At 37.2% G+C, this 15,780-nt stretch overlaps 1 protein-coding gene across 2 annotated transcripts in view; it reads left to right on the top strand.

Moving 5' to 3' along the window:
* Positions 1–15,780, top strand: part of CYFIP2 (cytoplasmic FMR1 interacting protein 2) — a 65,195-nt gene that overhangs the window by 15,953 nt on the left and 33,462 nt on the right. For both annotated transcript variants that reach the window (XM_058172626.1, XM_058172625.1), the window contains exons 2-9: positions 5,838–5,975; positions 7,138–7,227; positions 7,321–7,398; positions 8,548–8,649; positions 10,514–10,695; positions 10,969–11,065; positions 12,089–12,217; positions 12,891–12,995. In XM_058172626.1, coding sequence (XP_058028609.1) covers positions 5,859–5,975; positions 7,138–7,227; positions 7,321–7,398; positions 8,548–8,649; positions 10,514–10,695; positions 10,969–11,065; positions 12,089–12,217; positions 12,891–12,995 — 900 coding nt within the window. In that variant the 5' untranslated portion in view covers positions 5,838–5,858. The remainder of the gene's footprint in view (positions 1–5,837; positions 5,976–7,137; positions 7,228–7,320; positions 7,399–8,547; positions 8,650–10,513; positions 10,696–10,968; positions 11,066–12,088; positions 12,218–12,890; positions 12,996–15,780) is intronic.

Genomic DNA, 15,780 nt, shown 5'->3' with positions numbered 1-15,780 from the left:
CTTATCCCAAATTGCTCTTGCATATTCTCAGACTCATTACCATTACTATCCATCAATAATTCTGACTTTGACCAATTTACTTTCAGACCTGTCATTTCCTCAAATTCTATCAAATGCTTATATATCTTTTCAGGTCTTTCTCTACATTTTCAAAATAATTAAAGTATCATCCGATACAAATTTATCTTATACCCTTATATCCTTCTAATTCTTCATCTTTTCTATCATTTTGTCAATATTTCCATAGCCAATAAAAATAATGTTGGGGACAGGGACATCCTTGTCTCGTACCAGCTTCTAATTTTATCTCTTCAGTTAATATTCCATTCACCTTCACTCTTGCACTGCTTTTTTGATACAATTTTGAAATAACATGTATAAACTTATTACCAAAGCCTAAAGCCTCCACAATTACTTTAATAGTTTCCCATTGTACAGAATCAAAAGCTTTAAAAATATCCAATGATACTATACCAATTTTATCACCATTATATTCAGCTACATCTATAATATTTAATACTCTTCTAACAATATCACTCATGTATCTACCCTTCACAAAACCTACTTGATTATAACTTATATATCTATCTATAAATCTATTTAATCTATTACTTATAATAGCAGTAAATATCTTTGCATCCTGATTAATTAAAGAAATGGGCCGATAGGACTCAATCCTTTCTAAATCTTTATCTGGTTTAGGAATTAGGGATATCACCGTTCTATTCCATGACGAAGGTACTTCTCCACCATGTAATATTCCATTGAATAATTTTTGCAATCTTGGTATTATTAATTCTTTAAATTCTTTATAGAACTCAGCAGGTAATCCATCCTCACCTGGAGCTTTCCCTAATTTTATTTTTTGTATAATTCCATTAATCTCATCTTGTGTTATATCTTCTTCCATCAATTCCTTATATGTTTGATCAATTTTCACCCCATATTTTTCTAAATAGCTTTGCAGTTTTCCCCGATTAATTGGTTTCTTTGAATATAGATTCTACCAACATCTCTTTTAAGTGAAGCAGTCATAAGTGGGAAATCATGTTACTGTAATTGTACTTTCCATTTTCTCACTTCCCTACCCTTTGAAATGCTCACCCTGGTACTAGGATGTTGGTTTGAAACTGACAAAACTAATAAAATTCACACCTTTCACTTTTGTTTGCCTCCTAACCACTTCTTTTCCCTTCGGAATGTCCACCTGGTGATGGGATAATTAGAAGAAGGAAATTAATGATTGTATTTACATTCATTGGAGAGGAAAAGATTACAAGAGAGTAAGTAGGCACCGTGGGGAATACACATGAAAAGTAATGCAGCGACACCAGCCATCGCAAGCATACTATGCAAACAGCTAGATGTATTTCATATTGCATGTTTACTTATTCTCTTGTAATCCCTTCCTCTCAAATCTCTCTCCTCTGCATGAGGGAGAGAGGAAAAAACCAAATCAGTCACAGGAGAGAAATCATTTGATATATATCTTTGGATTGGCACACTTTTATTAGTAGTTTAGCTTATACCCTCTCTCTTCATTGGCTGACCACTTTCTGTTCCAATGACAGGGTTATAAAAACATGGTTACTAAGTGAACACATGACTCAGAATGCTGAGAAGACCAGTAGTTATTGCCATCTTGTGCAGATAAGTTCTCTCCTACAGTCATGTGCTCTTTTCCCCTCCTTTTTGCCCATGTTGCAAGGTGGAGAAATTGCTTAAACAAGCTATCTCTTCCTGAGCTGCTTTTATCTGCAGCATAGCGCTTCCCTAAGTGCTAAGGGTAAGTTAATAATATCAGCTATATGGCCTTAATTAGTTGATTAGAATCCTGGGCTCCCTTTCTTTGCTTCTTGAAACTGACCACCTTTTAATCAGTTTCACACAGAAGTCCCAAAAGTGCTTTATCAAGAGGCAACTGGACTTACTGGTTTTTCTTTGAAAATATTTCATTTCTCATTCTTCCGCTCTGACTGGATGGTGCGGAATGGAAGGATTTGTACTCCTTGCAGACAGGTAGTCATTTGCATTCTTTTAGAGAGTCATTGAGGCCACCTGGAGGTTTATCTGTGTCATCAGGGTCACCTGAATAGTGCAAATGGATGTAACACTTTATTTTTATTTTATTTATTTGTCAGACACAACAATATAAGTATAAGCATGAAATAACCATACAAATTGGATACAGGAACGGTAGGCACGCTGGTGCTCTTATGCACGCCCCTTACAGACCTCTTAGGAATGGGGTGAGGTCAACAGTAGATAGTCTTTGGTTAAAGCTTTGGGGATTTTGGGAAGAGACCACGGAGTCAGGTAGTGCATTCCAGGCATTAACAACTCTGTTACTGAAGTCATATTTTCTACAATCAAGATTGGAGCGGTTCACTTTAAGTTTAAATCTATTGTGTGCTTGTGTATTGTTGTGCTTGAAGCTGAAGTCATGTTCGACATTGTAGCAGATGATTTTATGAGTTAAACTCAGGTCATGTTGAAGGCGGCGGAGTTCTAAATTTTCTAAACCCAGGATTTCAAGTCTGGTGGCATAAGGTATTTTGTTGTAATCAGAGGAGTTGTCGTGTCCCACTCCTCTGACGGCCGGGTTGGGGAAGTCCGTATCAAGCGTGCCTCCGCAGCTCTGCCAAAGTCCTATCAGAGTTCTCAGGGCAGGCAGGAATCCAAGGTGTGACTTCAGCAATCCAGATTAGACTTTGCCTGACTCAGATAATGCCAGAAAGCAGATCCTTTATATAGGCCATGGGGTATGGCTCCATGACTCACCACTTATCCAGGCCTGCCCCTCCCTTCCTTTTGGTGACGTCGCCTCTCCATTCTCCGGAAGCATGGATCTATCCATTGCATCGTTTCGTCTCCAGCTGTTGGTAATCCCAGCTCGTGGCTGGCTTCAGGCGCACATGCTATCGGAGGGAGGTTTGTTTGTTTGCTTTGTCCGGGCATGGTGCCAGGGCTGGGGGCTGGAGGCATGCCAGGACATTCTTCAGCACTATCAGCGTCTGACAGGAGATAAGAGGGGCCCGGCTGCGGCGGGGGGAGCGAGCGAGGCACAACAGGAGTAGAGAACTTTTCTTGTAAAATATTTCTGGACACGCTCAATTGTATTAATGTCCGAAATGAAGTGTGGGTTCCAGACAGGCGAGCTGTAATCAAAATTGGTCTAACAAATATTTTGTATGCTCTGGTTAGTAGTGTAATCTTTCTGGAGAAGAAGCTACACAAGATTAGGTTTACAACTCTTAAAGCCTTTTTGGCAATGTAGTTGCAGTGGGCTTTGGCACTTAGATCTTTTGATATGAAAACTCCAAGGTCTTTGACAGGGTAAGGGTCATCTACAAGGTCATGTCCATCAATATGTATTTAGTGTTTGGATTCTTTTTTCCAATGCGTAAGACAGAGCATTTGTTGGTTGAGATTTGGAGTTGCCAAATTTTTGACCATTCCGACACAAAGTCAAGGTCTTTTTGAAGGGTAGCCGCATTGTTGGTACTGTTTAATAGTTTAACATTATCAGTGAAGAGAACACAATTTCTTATAATATGGTCACAGAGGTCATTAATGTATAATATGAAGAGTGTTGGTCCTAGAATGCTGCCTTGGGGGACACCGCTATTAACAGGAGCAGGATTTGATAGGGCACTGCCTATTTTGACCACTTGTTGCCTGTTTGATAGGAACGCAGTTAACCAGTTATGGAGGGGTCTGGAGATGCCGTAGGATTTTAGTTTTAGAAGAAGTTTGTCATGTACCACTGAGTCAAAAGCTTTACAGAAGTCTATGTAAATTGCATCTATTGCTTTGCCCTGATCAAGATTTGTAGTCCATATGTTTTTGCAGTGAAGAAGTTATAAATTACAGGATAATTTTTTTCTGAAACCAAATTGTTTATTAGAGAGTAGGTTGTTTGTTTCTAGGTGGAGGGTGATGGATTGGTTGATGATTGATTCCATTACTTTGCAGGTGGCGCAGCATAAAGAAATTGGTCTGTAGTTTTCAACTAGGCTGGGGTCTCCTTTTTTGAAGACAGGGATGACTGTGGCTAGTGACCATAGTTTGGGAAGGGAGCTGGTCCTGAAAGATTTTTAAAAGATTATGCTTAGGGGTTCTGCTATAACAGTAGAAAGCTTTTTTAAGAAGTATGCACATAGACCATCAGGTCCAATAGATAGAGATGGTTTCAGTCTGCGAAGTGCCTTTTCAACATTATCTTCTGTGAAATCTATTTGTGTTAGATCATTGTAATCATTGTTGGTACGACTGGGGAATGTTGGGTATGATCCATCACTGTTAACAAAGACTGAACGGAAGAATGTGTTAAAGAGGTTTGCTTTAACTGTTTCATCATTGCATTCTTAACCATTAGATCCTTTTAGGGATGGGATGGATCTCGAGTCTTTAAGTTTGTTGTTTACAAAATTATAGAAAGCACGATTGGATTTTGTGCGCAGAAGGTCTTCTTCTTGTTTGATGTGGAACTGTTTCTTGGAACTGTTGAAAGAACTGTGTTTTAGAGTGAAGATAGATGATGTTGGATGTTCAGTTTTGACATAGATGGCCTCTTTGACCCCTCTTTCCAAGCAGCAGTCCTTTCTGTCCAAAATGTGGACTTTGCTGTCTTCAAAAGAATGGTCTTTGTCTTTTAAATGCAGATGGACTGCTGACTCTTGTCCTGATGGGTTTGTTCTCCTATGTTGTGCCATGCATTTATAAAAGTGGTTGTTTTGTTTCCCCAATGTAAAAATCTGCACATGGCTCACTGCATTCATTGCAAATACCATGTTGTTCAGTTTGTGTCTGAGTGTTTTATCCTTGGGTGGACAAACTTCTGCCGTAGTGTATTCTTGGGTTTGAACTGTGCATGTATGTTGTGTTGGCTGAAGATCCTCCTGAGTTTTTACGATATTCCTGCAACATATGGAATGACATTGCTTTGTTTATTGTCCTCTCCATTGTCTATTGTAGAGGAGCTTCTGCAGGGTCTTTTTTGAGATTTGATGAAGGCCTACTTGAGATAGCCACATGTTCTGAGGACTTCCTTGATGTGTTTTGGTTCTTTTTTCCCCCCATCTTTGCTGGTAGCCAGACCTTCAGCTTGGTGGTATAGAGTGGTGTAGGGTTCTGATGACTCCTATTTTGTGCTCCAGTGGGTGGGTGGAATCAAAATCTAAAGAGTGATCTGTGTGTGTGGGTTTACTGTAAACTTCAATGTTAAGGCTACTGCCTTCCTTTGAAGAAAAAACAGAAAGGCCAATTGCACCAGTGGTGAAATCCTCTGCGGATTGCCACCGGTTCGCTGTCCATGCATGCGCACCAAATGCGTGCTGTGCACGCCAAACGCATGCTGTGCACGCACATGCATAGTGCATGCCAAAAACTTAACAGGGTAAGTAGAATAGTGAGAGGGAAACAGCTGTGCTGCATGATTTAGATTTGCTAGAAAGCAGGATTTCCATGTGGCACAGCTGATCATCAGAAATACCGGTTCAGATGGACAGATAACTTTTTTTTACTATTGGTTCTCCCAAACCGATAGCTTTTATCACTACTAGTTCGCCCAAACCGGTGCGAACCGGAAGCATTTCACCACTGAGTTGCACCTTTGGGACAACCATGACCTGGATGACAGAGAATCTCCATAGACACTTTCATACTGAAGGCTTTTGTACTCCTAAACGTCATCCAGCTATTTAGCCTAAGATATCACTAGAATTCATCAAAAACAGTCACATTTTGCTGTTGCCTGATTTCCTTCAGTACTCATTCTATAGTTGTGTATTTCTATTTCAGTTCTATAATATAAGCACTTGTTATTGTTGTTTTAGTGGGTCTAAAAGCTGGGAACCATGACAACTCACGTAACCCTGGAAGATGCTCTGTCCAATGTGGACCTCCTGGAGGAGCTGCCATTACCAGATCAGCAGCCATGCATTGAGCCACCTCCATCATCCATTATGTACCAGGTAACCAATATTTCCTTAGAATCAGACCTTGAAGTAACTCATCAATCATGCTTTGAAGAGAAGAAGAAAGTTTGTCAAAGGAAAAAATATTGGAGAGTTCCAAGAGGCAGATAGAATAAGGTGGAAGAGGACAAGCAAAAAAAGACTTAAAGAAGTAGGATAAGAATGTTAACCATGGGATAGTTTGGCTGTAAAGCTGTATTCTGATTTAGTGGCATAGAAACAAGTTGATGTTCTCTTTGTACTCATATTTTCCCTCCTTCAGGAGTTTGGAAATTTTTGGTTCTTCTTTTATTTTAATTTACTGCAAAACTGTCTTGTATGAATCTGGTGGAGAAAGATTAGTGGAAATTATATGAACTGGCTTCTTTTGACAAAGCATTTAACATTCGTTGTTATGCAAACTTTTAAGAGGTACAAGCTTGGCTAAACCATGCTCCTAATATCAAAATATGTTTTTTGCTGTTATGATAAACACAAGCCATTGTTTATTATAGAACAGTTCTATTGCTTCTTCTTCAAGTTCAGTACATCTCTGTGCTCATATAATCCATAGCAGTGCTTCTTAAAGCGTGATCTTAGGATCCCATAAAAGAGTTGTGAGAAGCTCTAGTATCAATTTCATTTCTACCAATAAATGCAAAAAATGCAATTTTTAATAAGGTAAATATCGATAAATATATTATAAAACTGAATGTCTTTTTAAACTGTCCACTCTAGGTTCCGTACATAGATTAGTAGATTGTAGTTATATATATGCCCAAGTGATCAAATGATATGTGCAGTTATCATTATATAATGCAATGTACACTTGATCTTAGCCAAGCAGCTAAATCACTGTAAAGCTAATATTTATTTCCATTTTTTCTTGGTTTTGTTCTGACTTTATCTTATTGATACAGTAATTTTGTTCACTGATAGCTTTTTTAAAATATTGAGATAGATAGGTAACTATATTCTGTTATCTGACAACTGCTTAATTTTTATGCATTATTATAGGTTTTTATGCATTATTATAGTTTTTATTATAGTTTTGTATTTTCCATTTTAACTGGTTGCACATTGATACTATAATTCCTACAATAGGACAGTGGAAAATCTCTGAAATCAAATGAAAATCTAAATAAAAAGAATATCTAATTATTTCTTTATCTGCTTTCAGGCCAACTTTGATACAAATTTTGAAGATAGAAATGCTTTTGTAACTGGTATTGCTAGATACATTGAACAAGCAACAGTGCATTCTAGCATGGTAGGTATCAGGTGATCCAGAGCTGACTATGGGGATGCAGAATAGACTGATATGTGACAACTAGCGCTGTTACATTGTCCCAATGTGTTTCAGAATGAGATGCTGGAGGAAGGGCACGAATATGCGGTAATGCTTTATACTTGGAGGAGCTGTTCCAGAGCTATTCCCCAGGTAAGATGTCAAATTAAATTGTAATCCACTTCAATCAGAGAGAAGTTTCTGTCAAGAAGAAATTGAAAGATACTCAAAGAATGCCATAAGCTTTTATTTTTCTCAGACTCTAATAACTTATAGACACTCTAATAACTTATAGAATAATGACCCACTGTGAATAACGATACTGTGACCAGTATTTATTTCCAAAGGAACAAATCATTAATAGATGAACATTCACTCAGATGATTTTATTTCTTATTTAATCTACTATGGACAGCCATTGTAGTGCTGGATTAGAGTGTAAAGACACAGGTACTAGCCTACTCCTAAACACAGATTCTGGTTGGGTGAATTTGGGCCAGTCAATCCTAGACTGGGAAATTGGAGGAAAAATACTACAAACTCACAATGGACCATTCCATTGGGTAGATTAAACTCCATAACCTTCAATTAAGAAGCTTTCATCCTGCAGTTAATTGACTTGACACTTGATAGGTGAACCAAAATGCCAAATCCAATCTAAACATCTGGCTGACTGCGTAACCAACCATAATAATCTATTTTACATTGCGTTATAATGTTAGATGTATCTAGAATAGTATGCACAGCTAATAAAATATGTAATAAAATCAACAAATACAATTATAGTAAGTAGAATGCATTATTATGCTTTCCCCAGAACATTCATATCAAGGAGGCTGGAATGAAGAAATGGGTTTTCAGCAAGCTAAATGTAAAAGGCATAGAAGTATTTGGCTTCTGAAAAGCTTGTGAATGCTATTCTTTGGCAAGAAAAATGTATACATTAACGTAATAAACGAAGTAAGCATCAGCAACATTGGTTCATTCTGATCTAGAGAACAAATTGTAGAAAAGTGTGATCAGTGAAATGATGGAATATCATTCCTAGTACTAATTACTTTCTGACAATCTTTGCATTTTTCTCATTTAGAAGACTTTTATCTGACAACTGATTATGATTTGTCTATGAAAGCCCCTCACATTCTAAATTGGTTTTATCTGAAAAGCACTCCAAGATCTTTTGTTTTTGCTACATAAGACTGTCAAACTATCCTTTTAGAAATGATCTCCCTCTGTGTCCATGGATCTTCTTCACGATGTCTATGAGCACTACTAATATCAAATTATTACGTTAACTTTCAGGTAAAGTGTAATGAGCAACCAAACCGAGTAGAGATTTATGAGAAGACAGTGGAAGTCTTAGAACCAGAAGTGACAAAACTCATGAAGTTCATGTACTTTCAGGTAGGTGTTCCAAATTCCTATGCTTCGGTCCTCGTCACTTATTATTGTGGAAAACCCTGTCTGTACAGATACTGAACAAATAAAAGTAGATCTTCTGTTGTTCCTTGGTCCAGAGTTACCCTGTGGTAAGATGGGAAACTGATAAATTTGATAAATAAAATAAATAAACAAAATACAATTTTTGCAGTAAACTTACCCAATCTTATTTTGCTTTAATTAGTAAAAGAGGGCAATATCTAAAATTATATGAACAAATTTCTGCTGACTCTATCCATTCCCATCCATATATACGTCTGCACTTCCCAAATTGTTTTGAAAGACACAGTACTCTCTCCAGAGGCGTATTTGATAGTGTCGGGAAAAGCTAGCATTCAGTCCCTTTGCCATTTTGTCAACAAATGAGTGTTATTGGATGCCACACAGACAGTACTCCAGTTCCTGTCAATATTGGCTGACCTTTCCTTCTGCTTGCCTAAAAAGACTAGTTACACAGATGTGGGAAAACCATTCTCTAATCTAATGTGAGGTTCATTGTGATCGGTTTTGAAAGATGTTTAACTGCACCGCAAATCATAGTCCAAATAAGCAAACCCAAGGATATGACCCCGGATAATGAAAGCCTTTTAAGTTGGAAGATAATATGATAGAAACAGACTAAACTGAAAATAACAGGAGAAATACTTTAAATACTTTATATTTTAAAAGTATCATAGTTGTGGGCTACTCAAAATGCATAAACACACAATTAGGGGATACCATCGAATAAAAATATTATTGTGTGGTGGTCACTTTTTGCTTAATTGTGTCACATGAAGTACCATTCTGCTCAGATATGGGTTTATTTTCCTTTCTAACTTAAGTATATTTATCTATTATCATATCTAAAATTAGACAGACTTTAAAAGAATTAAACAGAAGAGGAATACAGATTCTAGTTTCTTGCTTGAAATTCCCTTGTCAATTGAATCTTATTTTTTTCCACCACTCCATTTAATACAATTTTCAGCAAATGAAATTATGTGTGTGAGTGCCAGACTAAAGGCACCATTCAGCTATTCTTTTCTCACAGGAGAAACTGTAGGTGTCCCCAAAACCTTTGGGTTGATGGGTCTCCTTAAAAGTTTGACAATGTGCCAATTCAGGATCTAGTGCAAACTGAGGAAAATATTTGCTTAGTTAAATTATTTAGAGGAATAGTAAATAACAAAATGTCAGTTTTCAAACAGGTAATTTGGTGAGGCTTTTAAGAAAAGGCAAATAATTCAACTACCAAATGAAAAAAAAATCAGAATCAAGGCCAGAGCTCACAAAATTCATCCCCATAGTGTGGGGACAGCAGGCTATTGGGTGGATGCTAAAGAAAGTATCTCCAGCATATACTTTCTTAAAAAAAATAGAAACAAAGAAAACAAGATAGGCATCATGCTGAAAGCAAAACCAGGAAAAAAATATAAATCAGCCACCACACACATATCCACAAGGAAAACAAGGCATAAGAGCTGGTGTTCAAAAATGATACATTTAGCATAGCCAAAAGAATCCCTTCTTTTTCCATTCTCCAAGCACTGGGATGCTTCATAGTATTTCCTCAGCTTGTTGGGAGTATTTTCTGGATGTCACAGTTTGGGCTAATTCCCATTTTTAGTTTCTTAGAATGCTAGGTATGTTGAGGACAACAGATCAACTGCATGAATAAATGACAACTTCCTTTAACCCTTTAGGAGGTGGAAGTAAGGCAGGTTCAAGCTTAGACTGGAGATGGTAGAATCTCATGTACTTAATAAAGCCTCATTTCTCACCCATTACTGGCAGTTCCTTCTCTTTTAATCCTTCTTTAAATTACTGCTGTCTTACTATTTCTTAGAGAAAGGCCATTGAACGATTCTGTAGCGAGGTCAAGCGTTTGTGCCATGCAGAGAGAAGGAAAGACTTCGTTTCAGAAGCGTATCTACTGACATTAGGAAAGTTTATCAATATGTTTGCAGTCTTGGATGAACTGAAGAACATGAAGTGTAGTGTCAAAAATGACCATTCTGCTTACAAAAGGTGAGATTAATACGTATGTATTTTAATAGGGCTTATTACTGGGAACTTTGGAAATAGGCCAGTGCTTTTTCCAATGTTAATAGTACTTAGTCATGGAATAGAGGCTTCTAAATCCTATTTTGTGTCAAAATATATTTATAGTGGAATAAAGACAATGAAATGCCATTCTTGTATTCCTTTTGTGGACCCTTTTATAAGTCTGTGTTACTCAGCAATGTGCTGGTATGGTCTTCCAAGTTATCAACAAAATTGAATTTCCTCTTATTTTTTTAGAGCAGCTCAGTTCTTAAGAAAAATGGCTGATCCTCAGTCTATTCAGGAATCACAGAACCTCTCCATGTTCCTAGCAAACCATAATAGAATCACTCAGGTAAAATGTTCTCTCTTATCTTTTTATCTTTTTACAAATATTATGATATTTAAATAAGTTTACTTTGACCTGACATCAGTGCTGGGATTCAAGTAATTTAACAACCGGTTCTCTGCCCTAATGATTTCTTCCAACAACCCATTTGCCAAACTGCTCAGAAACTTAACAACCGGTTCTCCCGAAGGGGTGCAAACTGGCTGAATCCCACCACTGCCTGACATGTATGCTTTGGACTTGAGTTTGGAGAATACAGTACATCTTAAGAAATATATTTGTATTTGGGACTTTGGGCCTTTTTAATTGCAAGTTGTTATATAGGAAATGAGTCAGCTTGGACTATTTATGAAGCACTGGGCATTATGAAATCAGTATAGATGGCACTTATACATCAACTCCATGAAATAGCAAACACTGTGCTATGAAATAGCAAATGCCATGCAAAGCTTTTTAACCACATTTCCATAGCAACCAAATACTGTGTTTTTTATTCTATAACAGATACGTTCACACACACACATACAAATATATAGAAACACACATGCCTCTTTATGTATAGCAACTTACCCTGCACCAGGTGTTTTTTTGCTGAGGGGATGTGTTTCATGGAGGATAGGGAAACAGAGAGCACCAAGAACTCCACTCCGTTTTTTACACAAACACTTAAATTATTTTTTTTGCACCCTTTGTAAACAACTATCTTTTGCAAGCTACTAAATGTAGAATTGGCTAGTGCAGAAGTCAAAACTATTGCCTTTTCAAGAAGAATGGTGGTAGCAGAAATACATCGGGACTAGGCAGATGGTAGGATACAGTAGCTATAGGAAAAGAGATGTTTAATCGTTCTTACACTGCCCAGCACTGCATACAACTATTTAGAGCAAATGCAGTGCTTGATGTAAGCAGTACATTCTTAAATTAATTTGTTGCCTATACACTGCAAGGAAGATGCTAAATTAAACTTTACGACCTTTTATTTCATTCTCATTGAAAATTAGTGAGGGTCTTGTGGGAATTTTTTTTAAGTGCCTGCATCAGCAGCTGGAAGTGATCCCTGGTTATGAAGAACTGTTGGCTGATATTGTCAACATCTGTGTGGATTACTATGAAAACAAGATGTATTTGACACCCAGCGAGAAGCATATGCTCTTGAAGGTAATTTCTTTCAATTCTCCGCAAATGTATTTTAGCCATCTTTCAATTTATCTGAAGTACTTTGTGATGCCTATTTTCATGATGTATGTCGTGGTGTGGAGTTTTTTGTGCGGGGGGGGGGGGATATTTTTCTCCTTTTATACAGATTTAATTTAATTTTTAACTTCTTTATGAAAAGATAATTATTGGATTATTCAAAAAAAAAAATTAAACTATTTTAAAAAATACATTCAAAAAATCCTGCAAATCTTTTTCAGCGTCAGGTTGAAAAACCTTTATTTATCTAAGGGATGGAAGCCTGTGGGTCACAGAAAGGTCCCAATCTTGTGTGTGTGTGCAACACTTTTTAAAAAGTGTTGCAGTGCAAATGGAAGTTGTAAAAGCAAGCCAGAGTAAAATAACTTTACATTCAGAAAACAGCTGCCAGTCTGAGTGGACAATATTGAGTCAACTGGACAAATACTTTGAAGCAATTTAAGGAAGCTTCCTATAATTTTGGAAATCAAAAGTATGTTATGGTTGGGCACAGAGTAAATGTAGTCTCAGATATTATATGTGGGGATTTTTTTAAATTGAAAATTTGTGCATGGAATATGCCCTTTTCCTTCTTTCAAACAGTAACTATTAAATGACTGTGATGAACATTCAGATGTTGCTCATTTTTTTCTTTTAGGTGATGGGTTTTGGTCTGTACCTGATGGATGGAAATGTCAGTAATATTTACAAATTAGATGCCAAGAAGAGAATCAACCTCAGCAAAATTGATAAATTCTTCAAGGTCAGTGTCTGGCTTGGCTCTGGTTCATGATTATTTCCAGAGGGACCTGAAATTATCTGTATTGGTACTGTCTAAGAGATAAAGCAAAGACAGGAGGATTTGACATGCTGGCACCTAAGGTGCGATTGACTCGCAAACATCTGAATATTTTACCGCTGCACAATTGAAAATAAGCAATTAGGGGGGTTTTATTCTGTGTGTTTTAATAGCATGCTAATATTTCTGCAAAAAATGTCCTGATTAAAATCAGATTCATACAGATTAATTCCATATCTACCAGATTTCACCTCTGCACTGTAAAACCTGAAAATCAACAGCAGGACATGCATCATAAACAGGAATTCTTCTGTTTACCTTGCCTTCTTCGGGGGAAATCTTGTTCCTGCAATGGACATAGTTACATATATAAGGACAATAGGTTGATTATCTTTTAGATAATGGTGAATTCCTTAATAGAATGTGAGTTACTGTGCACAAGCTTTTCCATTCAGATACTTTTGTTTTTAATTTTCAGTTTTTAAATTAAATACAGGGGGAAAAAGAAAAGAGAATACGCAAAATTATAACAGAGGCGGGAACTAAAACAAAAACATACAGGGCATGTATATTTATGGAGACGCATACATCAATAAATGAAAGCTGTGACTTCCATTCAGGTATTTTCTGAGTAAAATTAGGTGTGGATAAAGGAGAGAAGAAAGAAAGTTCTTATGGAATTCACTGTAATGGCTGACTGTAAAACACATAATTTGGTTGGTTCTTTCTTCTGATATATTCCCCTCTGTCCTCTCTTTTTTTTAAAAAAAGCTCAGTTGTGCACTATTCTCAGGCTGGTACCAAACTTTTAAAAACATCATGATGCTGGCTTTGGCTGATCTTTGAAAGTTAAGAAGGGCTGGACCTGCTAGGAGGTCATGCTATCCTTTCTGTTCTATAGTGTAACAGTGGAAGCTATCCAAAAATGCCAAGACTGTAGAAGAGACTAGATTGAGAAGTCTTTTTTTAAAAAAAAACCTTTCCAGAAGAATATAGCTCCGAACAGATGCCAAAGAAATCACCAGTGAGGCCATCAGAAGTTAAACTCAACTGGAGGGAAACTTTATTATCATTTTTATTTTATTTAACAAAGTCATTTAAAAACTGAACTGCATAAAAAGTGTTCTGATTGTTTCACTCTTGCTTGATTTAGCTCTTAACAATATTGTCTTTTATTATACTTTTTTATGCCGTGGTAAATTTTAAAAGGGGATGTAACATTTCTTCTGATGAAAAATTGTGGAGAAGTGAAAGGTGAATTGAGAATTAAAGTTTACAATTGTTTGCAGAAGTTTTGAAAGTTTCAAAATAGCAACCATTGTATATAAGTAACCAAACATAGTTCCTATTATCAAGGCAACAGATTGCTGTAAACATTCAGGTGCCCTCTCCAGTGGCTTATTTTTTAGCAGTTCAGTTTGCAGCATTGCTAAATGCTTATTGTTGCAAGTTCATTAAAATGAGTACTTTCCATTGTTAAGTGTAACTCAAAACTACATGGTGGCTATAGTACATCACCTCTAATTACTAATTACTAACATTCTAGCTACTGCTGTTCAAACGTAACAATATGTGTTTCATTTAGCAAATGAAGGAAACATGAATATGGTGAATATATCATCCATTATCGGTCTAGTCTCAGCACACCAGCAAGGTCGCGGCTGCTAAGGTTCTTGATTAATTAAAAGAGCAGATTTTAAATTAAGATATTTGTATACTTGTTCAACTTCATCATTCCTTGAAGCTAATGCCTAGTTCCAGAAAGAATTCCACAATCCAATCATATGCCTGTGAATGTGAGCTACACATTAACTGATTTACATGTTTCATTCTTCCTCCCGCATGCAGATATTAGTAATTTCTTGCATTTGTCAAAAATTAATATGGAAATTTCTTCTATAAGCTTAATATTTGGAGTACAAGAATTTCAAAAGTGAGAGGTACCCCAAAGTTTAGAGTCGTCATTATCGCATGAAAGTCCATTGGATTCTTGTACCTGTTTAAAAATAGTGTTAAATCTATGCCAAGTACAATATAAATCTAATCCAGGGGTGTCAAACTCAAGGCCCGCGGGCTGGATTCAGCCCATGGGGTGCTTAGATCTGGCCTGCAGGGCCACCCTTGAAACAGTGCTGGACCGCCCTGTGTTGCCTCTACCAGTGAAAACGGGCTCCCAATCTCTGCTTTCAGCTGGGACGGCCTCCTGCAACCTTCTGCCAGTGAAAATAGAGCTTGGGAACCCGTTTTCACTGGCAGAACACTCGGGCCACCACAGGCGCCCCTGACATGAATAATGTCAAACTGGCCACACCCACCTCGGCCTCCTGAGGTCAAACACAACCCTGATGTGGCTCTCAATGAAATTGAGTTTGACACTCCTGATCTAAAGTAAAACGTATTAAATATCTGAATTAGACTTCTATAGTCTTCAGATACCTAATAACGTCTCCATATACAGGTAGTCCTTTTAACTCACAGTAACTGGGATTGCTAAACAATGCGATCATAAAGCACAATCTCCATGCCAATTTACAAGAGCAATTCTGGCAGTCCCAGCTGCCACTGTTAGGCTAATCCCACATGGTTGCAATGGCCCATGGTCATGTGGTCGCCCTTTGTAATCTCCTGCCAAGTACCCCATTGACATTGCTTGTCTGAAGCTGACAATGAAAGTTGTAAAATATGAACATACAACCGTAGAACGCTGCAATGTCATAATTGCAAGTTGGTTTCCAAGTGTCCAAATTGT

Source organism: Ahaetulla prasina, chromosome 2, assembly GCF_028640845.1.
Source record: "Ahaetulla prasina isolate Xishuangbanna chromosome 2, ASM2864084v1, whole genome shotgun sequence".
Lineage (NCBI taxonomy): Eukaryota > Metazoa > Chordata > Lepidosauria > Squamata > Colubridae > Ahaetulla > Ahaetulla prasina.
The sequence above is the reverse complement of the archived record's forward strand: the minus strand, read 5'-3'. Positions and strand labels throughout refer to the sequence as shown.